Source organism: Ciconia boyciana, chromosome 3, assembly GCF_034638445.1.
Source record: "Ciconia boyciana chromosome 3, ASM3463844v1, whole genome shotgun sequence".
NCBI classification, from domain to species: domain Eukaryota; kingdom Metazoa; phylum Chordata; class Aves; order Ciconiiformes; family Ciconiidae; genus Ciconia; species Ciconia boyciana.
In genome coordinates this window covers 80,787,893-80,814,813 of record NC_132936.1, presented here as the reverse complement: position 1 = coordinate 80,814,813, position 26,921 = coordinate 80,787,893, and the positions used below count along the sequence as shown (strand labels likewise).

Here is a 26,921-nt window from a genome sequence, read left to right as displayed (position 1 = left end):
TTAAGCAAAATCCATCAAAAGTGATGTTGAAAATTAAAAGAAGGGGGGGGGGGGGGGGGCGCAGGATATGCAATGATTGAGTCTCTATGCTCCAGTATTCATTTATGTGTTTAGCTTCTAGTTAAAAGCAATGCTCAATGCTTCTGACTAAACAGCCGTGGCATTTGGACCATCTCTTCACAGAGACACCTGGCTCATACTGGTGCCTTGATCCCTGTTTCTCACTGTGAAGAGGATGCTGAGCCCTGGGAAGTTGCATGTCATAGATTTCAGGAGATAATCAACCTTTCTTTCTATTTTAAAATGGTAAAACGGAGGAGAGGTTCCAGAGTTTAAAACAATCTGTCTTTCACACACACATGCCCCCACGTGCACTGCAAGCAACCAGTAAATCTGTGCCAGTTGTCATTTTCTTGCATTTTATAGCTGTACTGCCTGGCTTAATGTAAAAGCCTTCCAGGCAGAAATTGTCCTGAGAACCACAATATGGACTGGCTACGCTGCTTACTGCCAGGACGTAGGTTCTGGACAGTTAGAAGTCTCTGGGCTTTAAGTGGTGCAGCAGGCACTGGTTGTAAGACAGGTTGGCTGGGCACCCTCAGGGTCAGCCTCCTCCTCTTCACCTGGTCCTTCTCCCCTAACCTCCCAGCTGTGTGTGGGCATGTAGCTGGCTCTCTCCTCTCCCAGCTGCGCCCAGGTGAAGCCCCTTCCCACCCTCTCCTGAGAGCCGTCCCACCCTACGTCAGTTTCCTATTTGCATTAGGACAGCATACAATGAACTTGTTCCTTTACCTTCTCTACTGCACCAGTGAAAATCTGAAGCGTGAGGTATTTCTTGTCATTAGCTATTTTCCAAGTCATTTTCCAGTTGACTATTCAAGGCTAATGAAGTTAAACTTCTTGTCATCAGGTCATCGCAACATTTGTTACCTTGAAAATAGTTCTAGTGTGAACCTGTGATATTTTCTGTAGGCTTCAAAGTTTTCTTGAACGTATTTCTTGCACTCTGTTTCTCTTTTTCTCTCTCACACACAGATACAAACCTTTAGATTAAAGATTAAATATTTTGAGAAGTATTTAAATAATTAGTTTTTAGCCACCCCAAGAGTGAACATAAAGGCAACCACAAAAAAAGACAAAGAGAAGCCAGCACTCTCTTGTAATCCTTTGCCATCAATGTGTTGATTAAAGAACATGTTAAACTGTAGGGTATCAGCCAAGCCTGTAGAGGATCTATTGGTACAACGAATGAAATAAAAAACTAAAAAAAAAAAAAATTCTAATTACACTTTGCTTGCATCTTTACTGAATAAGAAATACAAAAGGAAATTTATCTTTGTTGTGGTTCAGATTTCCTCATCCTGCTCAAATCTGCTCTTAATTTAGAAATATGCTGGTTTCTGCTTTCACATTTTCATTAAATGTTGCTTAGACTTCCTGGATCTAAAGGAAGCCTTGGGATTGGCCCTGAAAACAAATGTCTCTTGGAACAAAGTGCTGGAGCCACTGGGATGCAGGGAGCCAAATTCAGACCTTATGCATGGACAGGGAAGCAATCCAACGGCAGGCTGGACCTCTTGTATAGGTCAGAAAGTGATGCTGTCTGAGAGAGATGCTGTGCCCAGGAAGAGGAAATTTGGGGTCTCCTTTTCACTTGTGTCCTTTCTGCTCTTTTTCTTTCCTGGGTCCCTCAGATTTTTCTTCCTCATGGAAGTCTTATGGGCAGTTCTGTTTCTTTCTGTCTTTACTATTTCTATCCTTGCTTTGTTTCCATTCCTCTTTCCTCTGTCATTCCTCCCCTTTTAACCTCTCCTCCCATTTCTACCTGCTATCTCTCCTTCCTTACTTGTTCTGTCTCTTTGTCTGCTCCTCCTTCACTCGCACATGCGGCTTTAGCACAGAGCTCTGGCCACCCTCCTCAGTTCCCCTGTGGTCTCTCCATGATCCTCCCTCCATTCCCCTCCTCTCTCTGTTCCTCTGCTTCATTTTTTGTTCTTTCTCTCTTTTTTAATTAGTCTTTTTTAAACTGCATATTCTTTTTTTTCTGCCACTTCAGCACCTCATCCTTCATATATTTTGTCTTGCAAAATATTTCTTGAAACCTATATAAAGCAGCAACAATACAATTCAGGCTCCGGGGATAACAGCAAGAGATGAGCTAGAGAACAAGTTTCCTCCCTCAGTCCTGAGTGTTCAACACAAAGAAATACACTATAGACTGAGAGAAGAACACCTCCCATCTGCAGAGCATTAAAGAGCTGATGTGCGCAAACACTGCTCCATCATATGGTGCTGAGCAGAAAGAGGAATCGTTAGGTGGGAGTTAACTGAGCACACGCATCTGTTGATGGGTCACAGTATTTCTCAAATGATCCTTAGCTGAGACTCACATTGACTCCCACTCAGTTGAAGCACGACATTCTGTCACTTTGAGTACGGATTTGATGGATTAAGAAGCTAGGGTTTGTCATTGATGATACAGGGCAGGAGTTTTCAGTGGACCACAGCCCACCAGGGTAAAAAATCTGAGCTATGGAGTAATATCCTGTAATTTACAGTATCTGTCATTGTGGTTTTTCTTGTGTTTTTTGTTCTGAGTCTTGGTCCCACTGGTATCCCAGCCTGGGGTCTCAGAAGACTGAACCCAACATGTGGGTTCAAGAAGACTACCTGGGGAGCTACACACCAACAGAGCTAGAGGTGCTCTTCAGGTAGTGGTCAAAGTGGGGTTTGACATGCATCAGCCTTTGAGTGAAATGATTGGTAAAAGATAGAGATATGCTGGGATATTATCTTAGGCTTGAGCATGTTTGCATTCAGTCCCATGGCTGGCTTGTTTTGCAAGCTGGAAAAGTGCCCTATATATTTCTGCAGGTCACTAATTCACACTGCTTCAACTGTGCTGCATAGATACAAACTAGTATAAATCCCCTTACACATATTGCAGTTTTCTTCATGTTCTGTGTGCATACAGTGCTAAATCTATCAGTTCATCAAGCTCCAGTCCTGTTAAATGAAAATGTAGCATTTCTTTGCCTCAGACAGGGATAGCAAGGTACTCAAAGACTGTAAAATGAGACTCAGATGAATCATGACAAATTAATGTTCAGAAACCTGACTTCTTTCAAACAAATATGATTTTTAAAAAAAGTTGAGGGAAGAGCAAGAATGCTGCTGTGTTTCACAATATCTAATTTTGGGATAAAATTGGTGTCAAAATGCCTCTTTTCAGTGTTGACACTTCATGCTTTTTAGATAAAGGAAAAGAAGTTTCAACATAAAAATAACCACTAAACCAAAAAACACTTTAAAAAGTGAAATTTCATGGAAACCCTCAATCACATGAAATAGGTCAGTCATGGTTTAGTGAAAACAATGTTTCTCAATGGAAACTTCATTCACCACTTTTTTCTTTTTTTTTTTTTTTTCCTGACTGACTACTTAGAACAGATGTAGGCATCTTCATGGATGTTCTTCAGGTACTGAGTGGGCTTTATAAATCTTTATAAACTTTTATTTCTGGTGTAATACAAAATTGCAGCCTTCCACCTACTATCTCATAGACTGTGCTAATCTTTTATGAGTTATTTTCTTCATAAAGTACCCCTTTAGCCAAGACTGGATTCCATGCCTGTGCAAAGAAGAATTCTGCATTTGATAAGAAGCAAGCAATCCTATGCATTGAATTGATGTCAAGAGTAAAGAGAGTCTCTAGGGAAAGGATGCCTCAGATGACTGTATTTTATAGAAAAAATTATTCACATGCACAGAATGGACTCTCATTTCACTATCTTCCCTTCCAATAGGCTTTGTATTCCATCAGTGACATTAGTCAGAGGACAAAGTGTATGATGAAATAGGGAAGGTGAACGTAGAAAAGGCAAAATATTGCATATATTTCTTTTGCTAACCTAGATAAAAACCAGATAGACTTCTCTCCCTGTCACTGGATGTTCTAGAGAAATGTGTTGCTCTGAATGCTTTCCACATGAGCTTTTGTTTAAAGAAAAAAATATGTATTATTTATGCTTTTTAAACAAAGGGCATATTTTCACTTATAAAACTTGAACTGAAACAATTAAATGGGACAAAGAGTACAGTTTGTATCAGTAATTTACTATAATCATTCTAATGTTTCAGACATCAATAAATTTATTTAATATTTAATGTCATTTTTATTTGCTATTTAATGTCAAAGTAATTACTTCAAAATGACATCAATTTGCCATCCTAAAGAAAACAAAAGTAATAAACCTTTCACTTTCTGCATTAAAGACTCTTTCACACTAGTTTCTATAACCTAGTTATATAATACACTAGTGTAAACATTGAAAAGGGACAACCACATGATCTTTGCCAAGGAAGATTTCTTAACCTCTATTAATCCACCTTTTATTACTACTGTAAAAGGAAAATATTAATTAAATCTATCAAATCTTGGACACACTTAAACGTCTTTAATGATGCAATCTATATTTTTGTTTCTCGTTCCAGCTTTCTAGGAATGCTTGCTTTCTCCATTGACTTATGGCACTTATGAAGGGCAAAAGCCTGGTCCGAATGAGAAAAGTACAGTGTATTCCTTGATTTATATGCAGTGAGTGTTTAGTTTAAGTCTTCTCCCTTACACTCATATGAACTGATGCTTCTTTGCTCTCTTATTATCTGAAACAACATTAGCAAGAAAAATTGTCATTCCAAGCAATCATCTAGGTCCCAGCTCTGCAAAATGAGTATCTGAAAGCTAAGCGTTTTGTTAGACTGAAAGAAGACTGAGAATTAAGTGATTTTGGTAAAACTGGACTTATGAAGTTGGCCTACTTCTAGGGATGGGAACAAGATGAGAAAGTTATCCAAAGTGTTAACAAAACATGGAACATTTCTCACTGTGTGGCCTGTTGACTAATGGACATTGCAACAGGCTGGACAAATCATTGAACACATACACATTTTTAAAAATTAATAGTCTTCTACTTACAACTTTATAAAAGCTCTAAATAAATCTGTTCAGCAATAGCTGGAACTAGAACAAATATTGGTCAATGAGAAGCAGAATATAAATTGTGCTTTCAATAAAACAGAATTAAAATTGAAACTAAATTGTTGCACATGGAATAGGATAAAAACTAGAACGGATTAATTACTGTGGAACTAAATAAACACTGGTACTGTAGTGTGAGCCTAAGGGCCTATCCACATGGATTTGGTTTTGGTATCAAGACCGTGCTTGGTTACAACTAGAAGGGCCAAGAGTTATCCAAGTGTAACTATCCTGTGGATATATGGGAGACACAGGAACCCAAGGTGAATTTAGCAGGCTCTCAAATGTGTTCCAGTTAGGCATCTAGACCCTAACTGGAACTATGAGAACTCAGTACTGCTTATAGCCAAGTGGTATAATGGCTGGAAACTGAAATGAACCATAAATGTGACAATACAGAAATATGTACAAAGATGAAATACCTCATGTTTCAGTCTCTATGTTGTAGAAGTCTTTGGATACCTAAGAGAATGCCTATAGCATTTATCTGTGTTTTGATAAGCGTTTAAGGCTACTCATTACATAATCGAGTGGCTAGTCCAAATTTGCCTCCCCACACACCCTCCCAGTTTAAATGGGCTGCCATTTCAAACCATGGACTTGGCAAAATATTTGATTGCCTACATTTATATTGTCTCCGAAGGCCACAGTGATGGAATTAGATGCTTCTTACAAAATGTTGCTATTAACCATACTGTGCCCACCTAACCAGGTGCTGAGTATTCTCAGGGTTTACCTCTCTCTCCTCGTTTCCAGTCAGGTTGAAAGTTGCCCAGCAGCTCACACTCACACTGAGGGGAAAAGGTGTGATCTCTATCCATGCCACATTGCATTTTGCTAAGAGGCAAGAGATCAAGCTGAACTTATATGGAGATAGTAGCAACAAAGGATCTGGCCACAAAATCACTATTTTGAGAAAGCAATGGTATGAATAAGGCATGAATGACCTTAGGAGAGAATTCAATAAAGGGGCAAGGGAAGAAAAGAAGATGGACACAATGTGAGGTTATGAGGTTTCTTGTAAACTCAACATAGCAGTGAAGTCACCACTGTGTGTACCTGCTTCCAAACATAGCTATCTGTGTTGCAGAAGAAAAACCACGAGCATAGTTTGATAACATACTGATCTTTAATCTATAAAGAAGATTAAATTCAAAGTTTAACAGTATAAAAGAGTAACAAATACTTTTTAAAACAAAAATACAAGATAACACACAGTTGCATCTTGGTTCCTCCTGCGGCCAAAGCTTAGAGTACACAATTTCTGGGGTACAATTCCACTGCACACAGTGTTTCCTATCACTTCAGCATATGTTGAAATTGAAATGAAAAATTTTTATTTGCAAAAAAGCTTTTCCAGGTCCAAGCTCAAGCCAGTGTGCTATTATGATTAGCTAGTCACATGTCAGATCCCACACGTTATTTAAACAAACCAGAATGAAATCACTGCTTCTTGCAACATTCCTACCTTTTCATGTCAGCTCCTAGATGCCAGCAGTCCATCTACCACTGCATCGATCAACCCAGCTGCTTGTAACTCACAGTTGTTCAAGAGCTGAACCTTTTTTACTTGGGTCCCTGCTTTAAATTCACATCCGCAAGTTCTTATTCCCCTCAGGCACACATACAAAAAAAGCATTGAGGGGAAAAATGACAGAGAAGGTATGAAAACTTGTGAGAACTTCTTTCAGACAGCAAGGAAAAAGCCTCAGGCAGGGGCTATGTGAGTAGCCCCTCCTGATGGCAACTGTTCATAATTTGTTCAGCTTTACCTCTAGTGGACCCCGAGGCAAACCAAAAAGTTGATGGGGGCAACCAGGTGTACGGGAAGAAAGGGTTGAACAATCTGTTTAGCCTTCCCTGTCTCTTTATAGTTAGATTTACAATTCTGACCCATATAAACTCTGGTCCTGCTTTGCACTGACCACAGAAACATGCTTTTAAGCCCAGGCCAAACCAGACTGGAGTGATGTTACAATCCACCTTACTCCTTGTTGGTTTGCTGTATTAATAACCCAAGTGAAAACAAACAAGGGAAAAAATCCTACCAAAACTTAAAATGGAAGGCACCTCAAAAATGGATAAAAGGATACATTTTTCTACAAGTATCCCAACTGTAGAATAACTGTTTTGAATCCATTAGTGGTTGCATTCTCATTGCATGATCTTTGGAAAACATAATAATAACAATAAAACCAAAATGAAATAAAATATTGCCACCAATGAAAAATCTGTTCAGTTAAAAACTGCAAAACCAAGTAAACAGCAATGTACACACTTCCCTCAGTCCTGCAAACCCGAAACATCCAACACTGCTTGGACAAAATTTGAGAATACAGTAGACTTTTCAGCATAACTCTACTTAAATGACAGTATTGATTAAGAAAAACAAGGCATACTATTGAAGCCAAAATACATAGAATCAGGTTTCTATGCTACTGTTTGCCAAAAAGCTATTTTTTAAAAAATGGTTTAAATGCAAACTTTTACATCTCCAACACGTTTTACATATTTCAGACAACAAAAGAATACACATACATTGTATGTGATAATTTTTCAAAACTAGCCATTACATTTTCACAGATTAAAAAAAAAAGTCTGTTTAAATATTTCATTTCTACAAAGTGAATTTACATTTTTAAGTACAAAGTGCAAATACTACAGTTGTTTTTATTGCCTTTTGGTGAGGAAACCTCCCACATGTCAAAGAAATCTGCCTTGGATCAGTAAGCTGTTCACCCTTGCTTCTTAGAAACTTGCTGAAAGAGAGAAAGTTGGAAAAATTTGCATTATTAATGATGCTTTCAAGTAATCAAGTATAAACATTTATCTCTATTTTTCAGCAGTGTCCACATGCCACTATCAGATATGTTTAATAATATATTTGTAAATACTATATTTGTTCTGCACAAATATATATGAGGAATAAAAAAATCCCGGCCCTGTAGTCCTTCATAGCATCTACGAACAAGGGTATGAGCAACATCATTACTATTTCTTACCTATGGCCTCTTTAAATCTATACCTGCCAAACACACAGTTTTAGAAACTGCCTGAGCAAGTCCCTGGTGCAATATACCTTTCTATGGCATGTGATGTATAAGGAATGGGCTGCTGGCCAAAGTGTTATGAACAATCTATAGTTTCCTTGTAAACTTTTTGCTAGGCTGCAAAAGACCCTCTGGGTCTCATTGACAGCGTGTGTGCATGTATGTGTATGTTTGTTGGACTGGGTGGAGCTGAGCAAGGGAAATGTACCTGGCCACTACCCCAGTTCTGTCAGATCCATCATGTATTTGACCTCCTTTAGGGCAACCACAGCTGAGACGCAATTAGCATATTAGTATATGTATCTATATTTGCTTTCTTTCAGTAAGCTTGGATGTGTGTGTACACATACAGATGTGCACATATGTAAAAAAAAACTATTGAGGAATACATGCCAAAGCACACATAGACATATATATATAACTGAACTACTGCAATAAACTAGTAGAATATGAGCTCTTGAGTGCCCATCTCCTGAGTGGTACAAATCTGATCACTCCTTCTTAGATGGGTGGTTTCCTTTGAGCGGCTCCTACCCAACCCGGTTGCTTTTCAATAACTTCCTTTCAAGTGAAAACTTTTGTGATGAAAGCCACCTTCTGCATTTGCAGCCTTGTATTGTTCAAGTATGAAACTGCCAACAGATGGTTTGCTGAGCCAGCCTTAATTCAAGGCTATCATTTGTCAGCAACAGCTTTTAAAATAATTGGTGCTGAGTCAGCAAAATTATTGGACAAAATTAAAAAACATAGACGCCCTAGGACACTTTTATTACAGATTCTACAAGTCAGGATCAGATTACAAGAAAGGGGAGAGGGCTTGTCATGCTTCAAGTGTAATGCACGTGTGCCAGTAATTGCCATTATATAATTAAAATAACCCCTTTGAATGTTTTTGAGTTCCGACAGGATAATTGTTTTCAGGCTGCCTTGTTTAAAGCATAAGTGATTTGTGGGGGCAACTTGAAAAGTTAAGACCACAAACATTTGTTTAAACAAACAGAAACTTATCACATCCCTCTAGCTGTGAGAATATTTTATATTCCATCAAAGGTATGTAGGAGGTCTCTGGTAGAACCCACAACCAGTGTTGAGCTTGCCTTAGGAAGTGTGAACCTAACATCAAACAAATCAAGAGATAAAGTAAGTAACAAATTGACTAGCAACAATGAGAAGAAGATTTCTCTTGGCTTGTGGGGAGGTTCACCCTGGGTTCAGTTTTTAACAAATTAATCTAGCTTTCTGATAGATGGGAAGACATTAACCACAGCTATGGTTTGGGGATATTTTTAGCCAAATTCCTATTTTCCCAGCTGTGGGGCTACCTGAGCTGTTCTTATAATATGTTTATATGAATATTTTTAAAAACAATTCATCATTTACTGATGCTTTTGTGGGAATTAATAATTTATTTCCTGTAACTAATACAAAAGTGAGGCAAGAATGGTATGAAGATGATTCTTTTACTAGAGCATTCAAGTAACTGGCAGACTCACAAGTCCTTCTTCAGACCCATGCAAAAGTGCCAGGAAATTGTGCCCATGTTGTCCAGAAAAGTGAATCTTTAGGATTAATGATTATAAAAACAGACACACACAAATGAGAAGCCCTTTTTTAACCTTTTTCCTGAGCTTCCATTTGAATCCCTCCTTTTCAACGTGTACCTTTCCTTGATTTAAATATTCTGCTTTTGTGCCTTTTGTGCCTTGAGTAGCCAAAACACCATGAATGACATTGTCGTGGTTTAATCTAAGTTGGCAACTAAGTCCCACACAGCTGCTCGCTCCCTCTCCCCCCTCCCGGTGGGACGGGGGAGAGAACCAGAAAAGCACAAGTAAGAAAACTTGTAGGCTGAGATAAGAACTGTTTAATAATTGAAATATAATAATAATAATAATAATAATAATAATAATAATAATAATAATAATAAAAATTGTAATGAAAAGGAAAATAAGGAGAGAGAGAGAGAGGAACAAAACCCAGGGAAAAAACAAAAAAACAAGTGATGCAACCACTCACCACCCACCAACCAACGCCCAGCCAGTCTCCGAGCAGTGATCGCTGCCCCCTGGCCAACTCCTCCCATTGGTGTTATTCAGAAAAACAAAATCAAGTCTTTGCAAAAAATCGATGCAAAACCAAATAATGGATTATGTTGTCAGGGCACTTGACATTTTATTTGCTACAATCACTCTGCAGACCTAACCAATTTAATTTTAACATACATCAGCAGACTGATGCAAATCCTAGTTCTCCAGCATCATTTTGTTCAGCCAGCAAAGGCATTTGAAAGTGACAGCTCTTTTCTCTACGCTAAGATTTTAAAAGGTGTTTAAAACCACCATACAATAATTCAGTGGGGCTTGTGATATGTATAGATTTTCATAGGGCATGGGAAATGCATGGCTTTTTTCACAAAGAGTAATTTCAATCAAAGTTTGTGTCTATAGTATGACTTACAGGAGAATTAACAGAATTTAGTTAAAGCAAAAGGTAAATGAAGATAACATAGTGCACATTTAAAAGTGTATGAGAATGCTGATGCTCAGACTCATATGAGGGCTCAATTATGCTCATCTAATTATCACTAACCTAGATGCCAGTTACACTTTACTAGGAACATCCACATGCAGGCATAATCCACTTTGTATTTACGCACATTTACTCTACACCTGTAGTTGACTAATTCAGCTTTCTGCAGATAGAACTTAAGTCAAAATTTGCTACTCAGGATGCTGCTCTACATTTTCCTGGCAAGTCTGCAGAATGGCAGACAAATGTAGTTTGAAGCTGCAAAGATAACTGCTAAAACCCCAAGAAATTCAGCTGGGCAAGGCAGGAATGGAGATCTGGCTCTCCTCAGTACTCACCTGCCTGCTGGATGAAGTGCTCTCAGTGTTGGTTTTAGGGGCTGCTAAAGGAGGGAAAAGAAAACATTATGAATATAGTTTGCAAGTTATATGTAGCATCCTGAAGAACTGAATCCCTCATTCTGGTATTGTTTAGAACAAGGTAACTGCACAGCTTTCAATAAATGAGATGATAAAATATTTCAGATCATTCGTTGAAACATCCACTTTTTTCTTTCCTTAATACAGGTGTTGCTGTTATCATGTTATATGAAAGTTGAATGACAACATTTCTTGCCAGTTAATATGTGACATTTGCTTAGGAAAGATTTCATCTAGTCAGTGTTGAGCATCTCAAACTTATTAAATCTTTAGTAGTAAATACAGCCTATTATCCTTGGTGAGAAAGAAGCATGGACAAGCAGACTGTCTGGAAAGCATTCACGTTGCTTAAAGACATTGCGCAGGAATGCTTTACCAGCCAAAGACATTGTTCACATTTAATCTATAAAACAACAAGATTATCACTGGTTTTTAAGTTTCTTAGTGGCAAAGTCCAAGACACTGCTCTAAATGAGAAAAAAAAACAAACAGCTACATGAGTCTGCTGGCCCATTCAACTTCACACTCAAACTTGGGAGGCTAGGGAGGAACTCACCCTCTCGGTTTTCCATGTCAGTTTGTTAGTCAATCAAGCTGCATGGGGACAAAGGGGAACAAAACTGGACCTTGAAAAATACTGCAGAAACTACCATTCCCCCAAGAAAGTATATTTTGCAGCTCTCTGGCTCTTATATTGCTTAAAATGATTCTCACAAGACACCCGGGACTCACACAGAATGATACAGAGCAGCCTCCTTATCTCAGCTTTCACACCTCAGGTGATGGGGTCTCACCTATTCCTAGAAATATAACTCTAGCTTTAGTGGAGTGGCAACTGATTTATTTTGTGCAAGTGAAAGGATTATCAGAAATGAAATTTTAATTATCAAGCAGGAGAAACAAAACAGAATGCTGATATTCCAACAAAAGCAATTTTTATTGTCTTGTCCTTAAAAATATGTATTTCTAGGAAAGCAACCAAATTATTTGGTTTAGAATTTTTTTCCAACTGGATGCCATTAGTTTTTCAATGCAAAAGTTCTGAGGTATTTTTTTCTTCCAAAAATTAATGTTCTCATTATTGACTACATGTTTTTTTGAGAAGCTCTGTTAAAAATCTCCCATTATGGTGAACATAATTTTTTCTTTAGCTAAATGTGTGTGTGATCTTCATATAATTTTCATGCCTCTTACAACTTTCTTTTCTGAATCAGGCAGCTTATGTGAAGCAGGAGAATCCTAATCTTTGTTTTTTTCACTGAAATGGGCACAGGAAAAACTGGGTTTTGGTTTGAGTCTTGTTATAGCTTTCTTTTATGTCCTGGAGCAATGACTTCGGACCCAAATTTCATCTACAATAAAACCAAGGAGTGCCAGCTGCAGCAGAACAGAAGTGTCTGGATGTTAACATATGGAGTGACCATAATGGCCTCCACTTTAAGACACTAGTCTGCCAAATAGTGTAAATGAAAAAGGTGTTACATTTCAGTTTCCACATTTATAGCATAAATATAACAACAGTCATCCACCTTCATATATAGTTTTTTCACCCCTCTCACCTAAGTGAAAATTGCAAGGTATTATTAGGTCCACAAAAAGCACAGAAAAAAATCCTGCATTTGATATATTTGTTTCAAGAGATCTGTTTCTGTGAGACATAGAGAATTTACTTTATTAGTACAATGTAAAGCTATTCCTTCTTTATGCAGTATTTCCTTTCTAGGCTTGAATACAATCAATTTTGTGGAAACCATTTTATTTCTGACTGCATTTCCCAGTTGATTTGCTTTTCATTTCCTATGACACCTTTGTTTTACTGCCCTGGCTTCATTTTAAGGTAGCAGGCAAACAAAACGATTTGCCTATATTCATGTTCTACAACTTCTTACAGTATGGGGATCTACTGTTGTTGTTTACAATTTTTTAAAAAACTTCTTCATTTTCAGGAATTGTGTGACTGAACTCTGCAGGGACCATTACACACTGTAGTTAGTTGTTCCCGTTTCTACCAGTTTGGCAGCAAGGTAAGGGGGCTGTGTACTAGCACTTGTTCCACCTGTTTGGCAGATGACCACATTCCTCACTGTATCTCTAAACCACATTTGGGAAATGAGAAGTCATTAGAAAGCTCAACAGTGTCCTTTCTTCCCAGCAGGAATCCAAAAAGCACAGGTGTGATACTTCCACTCATTCAGGACATAGTGCTGTAATAACATTAAACTGGCTTTTTGACGACTGTTAATGTTATCATATCCTCTTAGGTTTCCTACTGTAAAACACTTAATGGTCAGAATCAACAGGAAGTTTTTGATTCTGTTGGAGCAAAGTGATGATTTGTCTACACAGAAGCAGCTTTCCTGCCATCTGCCCAAAGCAACAGCTGCATTAGCTACAGACAGGTGTATTCTTTTATTTTGTATACTTCTAGCATATACAAATATCAGACTTCGTCAGCTTTGAATAATCTAGTGAACAAGGTAGAAAAAGTTCTTACTATGGTGTTTCTTTGTTTCTGCTTTACCTTCTTCTTTTGTTACTCCCAAGCAGCCCATTAGTTCTTGAACTGATAAGGACTTATCGTTGTTCACATCACAGTATTCCACAAACTTCTTCACACATTTTTTGGGTTTTGATTTCTTTCTTAGGAATCTCTTAAATGGCTTGATTTCTTTCTTGCCAATGTCACCACTGGAATTTTTATCTAGCTGTTTGAAATACCAATGGACTACTCTCTCTTCCAGAGTATGATTTGGATCAGGCTCTGAAACCCTGAAACAGAAAACAAGAGTTTAGTCTTAATTCTGATACATAAACCTCAGTTGATACTTTTACTTCAGAATAGTTAAATCCCTGTCAGATGCTTTGTTACATAAACCTCCCTGCTTTTGGCCACTAGCTTCTTGTAGTGAATCCCTCTTTTTTCACTTTGGCCAACTGTATCCTAAATTTTACACTAAGGGCTGGAATCTGGTCTTAGCTAACTCTCTGAAACTGTTGAGGTCAGCACCATATTCAGAAAACAGTGCTTTCCCCTTTCATTTCCTGAAACAGAGAAAAGTGAAGAGAGAAGTAAAAGAGAAAAAGACAGTTTCATAGATGGCAGACACATTAAAACATATAGTATACCGAACTGAAGTACTTCAACAGTCAGCATCACCAAATACCTAGGCTCCAATTACAACCCATGATGGATGCTCTTAGAGATAAAACACCTAAATGTATTGAACTACAGGGTAAGTTATAACAATAAGTGTTATAACTTACCCTGTAGTTATAACTCCTCTTCAGCTGGTAAGCACCTGACCTGGAGATACACAAAGTTTGACAGGATTTATGCTTTTTTTAATTCTACATGTGATAGCACTGGTTTGCTTTACAAGCAATTAGGCAAAATATGAATCACGAAGGTAGCACACATTCACCAAGTAAAGCCTGAGAGGAGAACAAAGACTGAGACACAGTTGCACCAGCAGCTACAGAGAAACTCTAAGCTGTGCTGCTGCTGAGAGTTCAGCTATCAAGTTCATCTCTGTTTAGTGGACATAGTCTGCATTTGTAACTTTGAAGTAAACTCGCCTAAATTGGAAATTTGTCCTTGTGAAGGCAGGAGATGAATTACTTCTCAAAGCCCTCAACAATTAATTCACCACTGCCAGAATCCTTTTAAAGACACACAAAAAGGATCTGCAACCCACCGGCTAGAAGACAATGATGGATCAGAGACTGCATGCACCATATCCGTGGACAATGCATCCAAAACACTAGTCAGGAACTCATTCTTCTTGGCCCCAGGACAACCTAGAAAACCAGATTTTTTTTCTTTTGTTGTTTCCTCTTTTTACAACATCTAAATTCCAACAATAGTTCCAACTTAGAGATAGATGTGACTCCCTGTATACAAATTCCCATAAACTGTGGACAAGTTCATAACATAATTCAAGGACAAGCATCTAAATTCAGGTACATATCTGTAACATAGAGCAGGAATAAAAAACCATCCTTTTGAACTCAAGCAAGTGGGAATCTGGTTTGCATACCTTGTGTCCCTTTCTTTCCATTTTGGCCATTATTTTTCCTTCTTTGAGATATTTTTTCCATGGGTGTCACATTTTGAAAAGAACAGCTTTGAAACAACAGGTTTGTACATGACACATGACACATTTGAAACACAAACTAGAAGCCCATAGCATAACACTTCTTTCAGATTTCCACTTTTGCTCCACTGAACTACCATTGGCTTTCTCAACACACATTGTCTCAGTGCATTGGTTTTCCTCTCTGTAAAACGATGGTCAGCTCCTTTCCTCTTTCACTTTCCTCTTGGACAGGCGTTAACTCCCACTATATGGCACCTAGCCCAATCTGATGCTGTGAATTGATACTTTGGTTCATACTGTGGGATCTTATGGTGATGCTAGATCATCGTCATAATTACATTCCCTATGCCACGAAGTTCTTCTCTGAAAGAAACTGACAGCACATTTCAGACACATAATACGTCAGATAAATATATACTGAAAGATCCACTCTTAGAGCAGTGCAGCTGGAGCAAATAAATTCATCTGACAAGCGCATGGATATTGACACATGGAGGTTTGCTTATACAATAGACCTGCTTCCTCTCCTCTTCCCTAGAGCCCTGAGCCAAACACTAGGTCTTCCCCTAGCCCTGTAATAGCTGAGTTAAACTCTAGGATGATCCACAAGCAGTGACACAGAGATGACAAGCTTGAAGCCGGAGCCTATGGCAGGACTTTCACAGGCAATTCTGTGCTGGAGGCCCACTTACCCACAGTTCTGTTCTTAAGTGAAAAAGGGAAATGCTTTGAAGTGTTGTGGAAAAGGAAGATTAGTCAATCAGTAGGGATTCGTTATTTCATTACACTTCTCAGTGACCTCTGGAGCAGGCAGTAGGATTATCTGAGCCTGAAAAGCCTCATCTTGCCCAGCAAATTATTTTTTAATACATCCCATGTTGACCCAAGGAAATGAACCTGTGTTATATTAGCCCTTAGCTGTGTTGCAGTAAGAATAGCTCAGCCATTATGTATAGCAGCAGCAGCACCCACTACATATTATTGTCTAGCACATTCATGCAGTTATGAGTTCCCTGTCTCTTATGTGTTTGCCTTCGGCACCAGGGACATTTTATTCCAGTAACTGTAAAAGGCGTATAACAGGAATTCACTGAAGCAAGTTTCACTGCACTAAAAGTACACATCTGAAACCAGATGTCACTCTCCTAGATATGTTCTTCCTCCCTTAGCCTTTAACCAGTTTTTTTTCCTGTTACAACTGGAAAAAAAGAAAAAAGAAAGAAAAAAAACCCCAACCCAACAGCTATGACTATAATCCTAAGTTTGAGTTCAGTGAGACAAGCATTTGAGCTTTCTCTGTAAGGCACAGAAAGGAGAAGGGTGGCAAGAGATTAACAGGGTGGGACAGAAGACTATACCAAGAGGTTCCTGGCAGAATTCAGTACATAATTCAAAAGTATACTCTAGAGCAAAGAGCTTGCTGGTAAGTAAGGCTCAGACACAGCAACGGTGTAAGTAAATTGTGCATTGTGATTTAAATGAAGCCATGAAACTTTGCAAGTCACAAAAGCACATTTGCCCAGAGATGAGCAGGCAGAGCCCAAGCAGTTCCCATGCAGAAGGCACACCCAGCTGTGTCAGCATGGCAACCTGCCTGAATCAAGCAACTAAGTCTCTGAGCAACCTACTGAGCTCAGCACTACATCTTGCTAGCAAGGATACTTCGCCTGTGGACCAAAGCTGGTTCTCTTCAAAGGACAGGCCAAAAGGGGTCTGTCTGAGGCTCTCCATGTAGACCTATCTTGAATGATACAAGCTTTATCCACTTCGTGCTGGGGTTGTGTTACTGTCATCAGGCAGAAACCTGAATCTGCTCCAAACATGAGTTGCGAATTGATACAGGGCCCATGTAAAATGCAGACAATAATACCTCAGTGTATAACAATGCAGCACAATATGGAGACAAGATAATTTGACTTTTTTTCTTTCTCTATAATTTTTTGGATAGATAATAATGTTAATATCCAATTTGATTTAGGAGCTCCACCTGAATTTTTCATGTTAGTTATGAGTGTATTCCTGAAACATCTGGAAGAAACAAAAATGCATGCTTTACAAAGTTTCCACTGCTGTCCAGGGAGCTGCTGAGTGTGCATATACTACAGATGTAGAGATCAAAATCATGACTTAGCTTGCTATTTATGAGATACAGATAGGTAGGGGAAAGTATCAACTTCTAAATTCACAAGAAATCATGGGGAAAAAATTCCATAGTTTAAAACCTGTCTCTGACAATTTTCCCTAAGATTGAGAAAGGTTTCTAAATGTGTATTGCATAAAGTTGCAATAGCAGCTGACAGCAATAGAAATCTTTTCATAGAAAAGAAATCTTGCTGTTAAAACAAACACAATCAGTTGCTGTGAAACATTCTAAATTATAACTCTACTACTTAACGTAAAATGACACCCTACAAAATCCTCATCAGTTAAATACAGAGAAAATATTCAGTTTCTCCCAATTATAACTTTTGCTGATGTGTGGGCAATCACACAGCAATTTACCTCACAGTGAAATCTCTGTTCTTTGCAGGTGTTATTAACTCAGAATAATTCTCTGGAGGCTTCACACTGAGCTTTAATTTTCAACAAACTTGCAGATGAAATGGCAAGACTAGGGGAGCTTTAGCTTGATTGTAATGAATAATTCACTCTTACTGGACTAAATACAGAATGAGAAAGACTAGTCTTTTATGGGAGCCTTATGCTTCTCATTGTGGTTTATGTGCTTCAGTTTCTTCTTGTGCAGCTGCTTGTCCTGTGTGGATTTGACAGCTTACATAAATAATAATTTGTTGTTAAAAGGTTGAAGTTGAAACCACATGGAGTTAACCTACAGGTTCAGAGATGTAAGGTAGAGTTGAGTGTTTGCTTTAAGGATAGTTTTACACAGAGTAAACCTTAGACCAACAAATACATACCACAAATGACGGGAATATACAAACACCTCATTTCAGCGCTAATATAGAGGTAATCAAAGAATCATCATTATACATTATATATCTCATATGTACAACTGTCTCTTTATAAATATATCTACCTTTAGTACTGAGGATAGATTTTTGGAGTTAAATCTGTGTGGCAGTCATCTATAAACCTTTTAAAATATGCACCCAAGTGCTTTGGAGCTCCCTGCTTGGTTGATAATAATCTACTACTGTCAATCTTGAAAGATTATCTTTTACAGCACATCTGAAGTCATGGCTAGAAAAGTATTTTGTTCATTTCTGTAAAAATGTGAATACAACAGATAAGATTAATCACTTTAAAAGGGAGTTTACATTAATCTTCCTGCAAGAGAGGAAACCGTCTTAAGTCAGTCACTCAAGTAATTAAAGGCATGACAACTTCAAATTAGCAAATCTTAAGCTTCTTGTTTATTCCCTATATGTTAATAGGAATATCAGGCTTAGCCGTGCACTCAAATACAATGACCACTGAAATATCTCTGAGGACTATAAATAAGATTTGATCTGCCAAAAAGCAGAATGATCAGAACTATTTATGTTTCTTTTGCAGCCTGAATTCACTGAAATATAGTGGTATACAGGAGAAAAAAAATTAACAAAGTTTGTCAATGCTACTGGTTATTCTGGGAGAGCAGACAATAAAGGAAAATATTTTTCCTTGGACTTTTATTCTATACACACATATATGTACAGTTCATGAGTTTATTTCTGTTGATCCATATAAATCACAAGTTTGTGTTTGTCTAGGTATGCTGAGGGCCCTCCTCATTTTTTGGAGGACTTCCTGAGCTCTTTCTGAGCCCCATTGCAGCAAAAAAGCCCTTCAAAAGATGAGCCTGGGAACTGAAATTTGTAACTCTGCTGGAGACTAAAAATCATGGCTGCAACAGTCAGTGGTTTTATGGCTCATTGCAGTTTTTCCCTCACTGCACCTCCTGGTAACCTCTCACAAATAGTAATTATCTACCTCTTAGTCTCTGTCCTAGAGGGGTTGAGAACATTATCATCTGTCCTTGTTAACGTCCCTCAGGTATTACTCTTCTCTTTTCTTTTCTTTTCTTTTCTTTTCTTTTCTTTTCTTTTCTTTTCTTTTCTTTTCTTTTCTTTTCTTTTCTTTTCTTTTCTTTTCTTTTCTTTTCTTTTCTTTTCTTTTCTTTTCTTTTCTTTTCTTTTCTCTTTTCTTTTCTTTTCTTTTCTTTTCTTTTCTCTTTTCTTTTCTTTTCCCTTTCCTTTCCTTTCCTTTCCTTTCCTTTCCTTTCCTTTCCTTTCCTTTCCTTTCCTTTCCTTTCCTTTCCTTTCCTTTCCTTTCCTTTCCTTTCCTTTCCTTTCCTTTCCTTTCCTTTCCTTTCCTTTCCTTTCCTTTCCTTTCCTTTCCTTTCCTTTCCTTTCCTTTCCTTTCCTTTCCTTCCCTTCCCTTCCCTTCCCTTCCCTTCCCTTCCCTTCCCTTCCCTTCCCTTCCCTTCCCTTCCCTTCCCCTTTCCTTCCCTTTTCTTCTCTTTTCTTCTCTTTTTTTTTTCTCTCAAATATTCTTACAATTAAAAGAATTAAGTTAAACTCAGAGCCAAATTCTCTTTTATCTGTGCTTACCCAAATTTCAGAAATAATAAAGTAGAACAGAACAGATGTTAGCTGGAGGGGAGCTACAGATCCGTTGCTTTGTAGCCACAGATCTCTATGTCTTAGAGGGAAGTGTTATTTCTGGAGAAGGGCAGGAAGCAGATTTCAGTTCTCCATGTATATTTAACTTTATTTTTGTTACTATTTTAAAATGATCTTTCTGTTCTAATTTCAGGGAGGGGGAAAACAAAAGAGTTAACAAAGGATGCTCTTTCAAGGCCCTACCCTTCAATCCCAGGCATTCATATCATACCAAAGTGCATTAAGTGGGATTTGTTGAACTTGAGCCTGCTGAAATGAGGTGTCTCACCCATAACAGTTATTTAAGCTCAGTATAAAGGAACCCATTCAGAAGGCATTCATCCCAACTACCTTAGACTTTTTCTTAGAATAGGGTAGCATCTCCCTTAAAATGTATCTCTTCTTCCTCATTAACTACTGAGGAAGCCCAGACAGCTAACTTACACTCCCAGTGGTATAAAACTGCTTGTGATTAATTCTATATGTATCTGTTTTGCAACTTCATTTAGGCTCAAACTACTCTTTTATTCTTAGCGTAAATGTGGTGGAAAGAAGGGATAATGTTCATAGCAGAAACACATATGATCCTATAAACAGTTTTCGCAGGCAACTGAGTGACAAAGTTAGGCTAGGGCATTTGTTGATAGGAAAAGCAGTTCATTACATTTATTTCAGTTCTTGTAATATTATTGTTAAACAAGAAAAGGAGAATCAGAACCTCACAGCATAACACAGGCAATGTGAAATGACTAACTTTTGATTACCACATTTTAGTTTGGTTTTTCCTCCGTGAGAGATTGAAAGGGTTTTGAGAAGCAAATGTCTTGCTGCTAACAGTTCAGAGGTGTCACTGTGACAACAGGCAGGGATGAACCAGCTAGAACACTGTAATCCACTCAGATGCCATCCAAAACTCAGAACTTGAGAAGGTCTGTGGACCTTATTTGCCTTTTTTAAACATTCTCTTGTGGACCCTTACCTTTCTAGTTCTGACTGGGAATAGGAAAAAGGTCTGAAAACACACATGATAAGGAGGTCTTGCTCCTTTGCTGCCTAACTGGACGCAAGGCAGCTGATGTTTTTATTAGGTAGTCACAGCTTACACAATATCTACCCCAGTTTTGGAGGCCAAAGACAATTCAGTATGTTGAGAAGAATCTGAAATTCTGAGCATTTAGGTTCAGCCTTTGCCAATGCAAACTCCTAACCTAACCTTTACGTTTAACATGACCTGCAATATAGCCATGTGGGTCCAGCTCCAGTGTAAGAAACACAACGTATTTGTCTCAAGTGTTGGCACAGTGACGCAAGTCAATCAGCCCACTGATTAGGACACAGAGAGAAGAATTTAAGATTTAGAAAGGGGCCCAAAAAAAGTCCAGAAGAGAAAAGCAACTGGATCCAATTTTCAAAAGGTTATACTTCTGCTTTACGCACCATATTTCATGACTGTCTGCCCCTGAGATATACAGCTTGTACTTCTGACTGCAGTAACACTTTCAACAATAGCTTATTAAATTGAAATATTTTGGAATCTAGTTTTGTATAATATGGCAGGCGTCTGAATCTCCACATTATCACTCCGAGAGTCTTAACAATTAACAACCAATATTACTTAGGGAGTCAAAATGCAGTCCGTTTTAGTAGACATTTATTACTTCCCATTTACTTGTATTTTCATCATGCTGTTATGTTTCCTCTCAGGAGATGGGTATGAAATAACCATATTTAATCACCTCCATTTAAATATCCATTAAAAAGGAAAAGCTATTACAAAAAATGTATGTTGTTGCAATTATGGAAGTGACCTCAGAAATAAGGTGTATAATTCTGGTCTCCTGCTGGAAAAATTGAACTGTGGGGACTTGCTCAGTGGGGATGTTTTTTACATTACTTAATTAATCTAAGCAGCCTGCTCCTTGGAAACATGTATGAAAAACAGTCTTTTCTACAAACTGATGTTGATTTTAACCTTTCTGGATATCTCTTACTGAGACTTTTACCATTGGAGGCATCAGCTGAAAATCCCCAAAGCATCCACTCTCAACTAAAGCCACAAAAATGCTCTCTATTCATATACTAAGAACCAATGGTCATTAAAGCAAAAAGATGAAGGAAATTCAGAGCTGCGTTAGAAACTGTCAGCCCAGCAGCACACATTTATGTGAGAGCTATTTTTGAAGAGTCTCTACCCACAGAGTGGTACCAGGTTTTCAGAGAGAAGAGCAGAACCTCCATGCCCGTCTGTGGTGCTTACACTGACATAACATGGGATGGATGGAGATGTAAGGCCAGCACTCCTTAAAGATACCTTTCAGTCTCTCAAAAGGTGTTATATACATGATAGATTTTTTCAAATGTACCTTTGAAACACTGTGCTTTTTGGTTTCTTAAATCCAACTGTAGATGGTACAGAGCAACCCTGACCTGTGGCGCACAAATGGAGAGTCCCACAGAGGCAGTGACTTAGTGTCTCTCTATCCTGGAAATGAAAGCAGTGGCAGAACCACCAATTACGAAGCTAAGTCACTGCTACAAGGGCACAAAGCAGATGATTGTTGGATGGTGTAGGATGAACTGGAAAAGGAGATGGGGAAGGGAGAAGCAGAAAGGAGGCAGAAGATCTAGCTATATTGCAAGCTGTCAGGTGAAGTATCAGAATCTTTACCCATGCTTTATTTTGCTTATACAGATACCTACAAGTACTGAATTTGCATTAGGAGACAAATTTTCATCAATGTTATCTGATTATTTTTTCTCTCTCCCTCCCATAACTGGCAAATGAAAGATTTAGAAATTGGATTTCCAACACAGAGGGGAGCTGGGAATAAGGGGAGGCAGGCATGGCTATTTCTTGGAACATTAACTATATACTGAATTCTAACTCAGAATGAGTTTTTACAGCAGTGATTAAAAAAGGTTTATGAAATGGAAATTCTGGAAGTAACTGAAGTGAAATAAGAGTCAGCAAGAACCACTAAAGCATTACTTGAACACTATGGAATGATCCAGTCCTTGGAAACCTGGCATCATGAAAATCTATCTCTCTCTTTATGTAGTATTTAATTTGGGATTGGCAGTTGTGTTACCTTCCTGGACACTTTCCATTAAACATGACAGATTTCCTCTGCAAATACCATTTCAAATATCACTAGCTCATCCTTTGCTAAATAAAAAAGCTCTAAAATGACTAATACAAAAGCATAAATACAGCCTTACAATTGCTCAATATGAAACTTTTACAAGGTATGATATTACGCAAGAATGAAACACCCTTAGTTCCTGCTGAAGGAAGTGGGCATACTATGACAGGCTGAAGTCTTGGGCCTTAATAATTAGACACTATTCATTTAATTTAAAAATGAAGGTCCATTCCTAATTCACCATTACCCAGCTCACTTCTCCAGGGTTGACAGAGAGAGATCTCTGTAGCTACAGCAGGTTTCCAAACCAACTTTCTTTGCAAATTGACCTCTATTTGGAAGGGATCCCCCAAGCCAAATATAATACTGTGTACCTCATTAAACCACAATAAACTAATGTTCAAGTAATGATGAGCTTGACTTCATCCCACAAAAAGCAGGGCAATTCAGAATTAATCATGCCACCCTTAATTTGCAATTTACAGTAAGCACTGAGGAAATGAACACATAGCACTTGGTAGCAAAGTTCCTGCAATGACAGAAGCACAATGGAGTAAATTAAAGATGGAGTTGAATGTAATTATGGTTCTAAAGTGTCTGCCAGGAAGGATGCAATGCAGCTGACTTCATGTAAAATAGTTTACAGCATGTGGTTTGATTACAAAGTGCCTTGGGTCGTTTTACAGCATGGAGATCCAATTACATGATAACACTCCATTATGGATTATGAGGACGGTTTCCTCACTGAACCACTACGCTGTATGCTAGTTTCATTGTGTACAGTGTGGTCTGCTTCCCTCGTGTGCTGCGCATTCTGCCTTTGGTCAGGAACCCAGCTAGGAATACCCTGCAGCCATGTCAAGGCCTGGATTTCCTTGTATTTGTGCAGAAGCCCACCCTGTCAACTTCCGCAGAGGTTGTAGAGTTTAATGCTAATCAGGTTGCCTAGAGTCAGTCACTTGGTATTAACAGGTAATATCTGATAGGGCTGAGGAGAGAGGCTATTGAAAAGTGAAAACCATCTCAGGTTTACTGACCATGGGACTTGAGAGGAAACAAAGAGACAGAGAAATACCCTATCATACCCCTCCAGCAGTCAGGCTTGGTCTGCAAAAACCATGAACCCATTTTATATGCAGGCTGACATGACATGGACTGCTGCAAGACTGAGCATGTGTACACAATTACAGGAGCGTGTGTGTCCTATTTCTGGAGCAGGCCATGAAATCTCATTTGTTGATAACACAGCAACAGCAACACATGAAGGAGGTTTTCATGCATCTTGCTGTTGCTGCTGCATAAATGGAGAGAGATGGAAACAAGACATCACTTTGTATCTTTGTGCCCTGGGCGTTGCAGGGGATAGGGGAAAATACAATCTGAATGTACAGCAGCAGCATCTCAAATGCTCATACCCAGCAAAACTGAGTCCCTCTTGTGCATGTATAATAACGTGATTTCCAGCCATGCATTCTGCAACAGTAAGTGCTTGCCTGTTGGTGAATGGAACTGAAAGAATTACTCTGATTATATTTCATACACCCCACATTTCCATTCTAACTCTCCTGTGAATACTTCTTTGGTATAAATATGCATATTGTGATGTTGATTTAGTAAACAGTGGTCATTTTCCATCTCAAGTGAATGAATGTAAGGCACTCATGCAAAATTAGAGGTCCATGCTCCATACTTGGAGATACCCAAGGCTGCAAATTCCAACAGACACAGACTTTCAGTCCATGAACTTTATGTGACTAGAGTAAACTAAGCCCTCTGCAGATGGCTATAAAAGGGTTCACATGCTAGATTGTCAAAAATCAATAGGTGGTCTACTGCTGCTTAAAATCAGAAGGCAGAAGAGAAGGTAATGAGAAAAAAAGATCCTTAAACCTTTAAAAATGTCTGGGATTAGATTGACAAATTCAATATGTGTGTGTGGATTACAAGGACAAGATAAACAGTTAAAACCTATCAATTTCTGTCAACTGATATAAGCACATTCACAGAGGGTTTTTCAGCAGGGTTCAACTTTGTGTACCATCACAAAGACCAAACCTTAAACCAGAACAATTTCTTTGTGGGAAGCAGAAGGACATGAATATATGGTAAGGGTAGTGAAAGGAGGAGACAAGCATGGAAATTAGAGAGAACTAGGTAGAAAGGCAAGGGAGAGAAGAGAGGCATGGAAACCAGTGGGGAAAAAAGCTGCTTGAAGTTTCAAGCGAACTCACACGAACAGCCTGTGCTCTGACACAGACACCTCCGACAGCACCAACACTGACAGAATATTAATCTTCCTCCCCCATTCTCCTCCAAACAAAACCGTAGTTCACTGAGATAGCTCTGGCATTCACATGAGTAGGCTTCTGGTGGTTTTGTTTTCTCTGCTTCTGCCAAAGCCACGTGGATAACATGGCTGAATCTCTGCATCTTTAGCTGCATTTGCAGAGACTGAGGGGCTTTATATCTTCCTGTTGCTTCTGGCGCTCTCAGTATGTGACCACGAAGTAGCTCTCTCTAGGCCTGGCCAGGAAACAACAATTCCATCGTGTGGAAAGTGTCAGTATTGGGTAATTTAGATTTTACTCTGGTGCAGAATGAGCTTTCCCCCCCCCCCCCTTTTTTTTTTTTTTTACTAAGAACAAAACACCCCATCCCATCTTGGCCACATAGCGTGGTGATGAGGGCATGCAGCTGAGATGGGGGAGACTGAGGTTCAACTCCCTGATCCAAACCAGACAGAGCAGGGAGTTGAAACCTGGCTTGCTGTTATCCCGGTGGAGTACCCTAATCTCTGACACTAGAGAGTCAGGTTCAATTCCCTGCTCTGTCTGGTTTGGATCAGAGAGTTGAACCTAGATCCTTTCCTCTTCATCTGAGTGTTCTAATCATCGAGCTATTGTGCGTCCACAGAAGGGTTCCTTTTGTTGTGAGCAAGCTCTTCAGAACAAAGAGAGTGTCAGAAAGCACTTCTATTGCTACAAAAAAACATTTTCTTCAGAAAAATAACAATAGCGTCAGACTGGACAGCACATTCTTTAAGTTAAGGCTTAATCCTGCATGGTGTAGAGAAATGCACTCAACATCTTCCAAAAAGCCTGGCAAGTAGGTCAACAAAGAGAATACGCTCACTAGATCAAATGAATTCATGAACTTAAAGAAAAGCATGGACTTCAGTGCTTTGCTGGATCAAGGCCACTGCACTTTGCACACTGAAGAGTCAAATTCTCAGTAAATAATTTTTTTGCCTTGCATGTTTTGGACTCAAAGCTTTCTACCTTACCAAACAATAGAGTTGTGGGAACTGATGCTTAAGCAGCACTTTATCATTCTGCCATACTATAAACCACTGTTTAAATTTTTTTTCAGCAGTGCATATACACAAGAGAAGCCTGTTGTTTGATATAGGAACTCATTAATTCTGTTGGATTTTGTTTTCTAACTTTAAATACATCCTATCTAAAATTGAGTATTTAACTTTTCTATTATTCAAGATAAATGTTTCACTTAGGAGAAATAAAGAGGGTAGACATTACAACCTCTAGTGGGATAAAGTTGAATTCAGAGCACAGTGAAAAAAATAGGGGAGCTGGAGGGAATCAAACATTCAGACATCATGGGAAAGAGAAAAAAAAAAAAAGGAAAGATCATTCATAGAGGCAACAAAAAGCATAGGGTACTTCAGTGATTCTATCTCAATTTGATAGTTATATCTCCATTCACAACACAGAGTACAAGCTTCATTTCAGTCGCCTTTTTTTCATGAAAAAGGTTTCATTCAATTGTCTAAATTTCAAATGGAAAGGGAACTTGGGGTTCTCACACAGTACCTTCAAAAACATCACCAAAATTTATGCTTAATGACATCACTTAGTAAAGCACCTAGGGTCGTCTGTAATACTAAGTGTATCTTGGGTTGTTCTGATGCCTGTGATCTGCTGGAGCAGAATCAATATGACCTATGCATTTCACAGATGTGTAAAGATAGAAACATCTATCAAGACAAGGGGAAAGGATGGGAGTTCCAAATTCAAGTTT

At 38.5% G+C, this 26,921-nt stretch overlaps 1 protein-coding gene and 1 long non-coding RNA gene across 8 annotated transcripts in view; both read right to left on the bottom strand.

The window, feature by feature from the left end:
• Positions 1-6,158: 6,158 nt before the first annotated feature.
• Positions 6,159-26,921, bottom strand: part of SMOC2 (SPARC related modular calcium binding 2) — a 150,431-nt gene continuing 129,668 nt past the window's right edge. Inside the window, exons 10-13 of one of the 7 annotated variants that reach the window (XM_072856277.1) lie at positions 14,735-14,837; positions 13,534-13,808; positions 10,959-10,999; positions 6,159-7,800 (exon numbers count right to left, since the gene is read on the bottom strand). In XM_072856277.1, the coding sequence (XP_072712378.1) occupies positions 7,777-7,800; positions 10,959-10,999; positions 13,534-13,808; positions 14,735-14,837 (443 nt within the window). In that variant the 3' untranslated portion in view covers positions 6,159-7,776. Of the gene's footprint in view, positions 7,801-10,958; positions 11,003-13,533; positions 13,809-14,734; positions 14,838-26,921 lie in introns of all 7 variants that reach the window. The other 6 variants (XM_072856279.1, XM_072856275.1, XM_072856278.1 and 3 more) reach the window with 6 other exon arrangements.
• On the bottom strand, positions 17,868-26,072 carry LOC140649293 (uncharacterized). Its single transcript, XR_012041558.1, has 2 exons — positions 25,115-26,072; positions 17,868-18,360 (listed from the first exon to the last, which is right to left on the bottom strand). It is a non-coding gene; the product is annotated as an uncharacterized lncRNA (long non-coding RNA).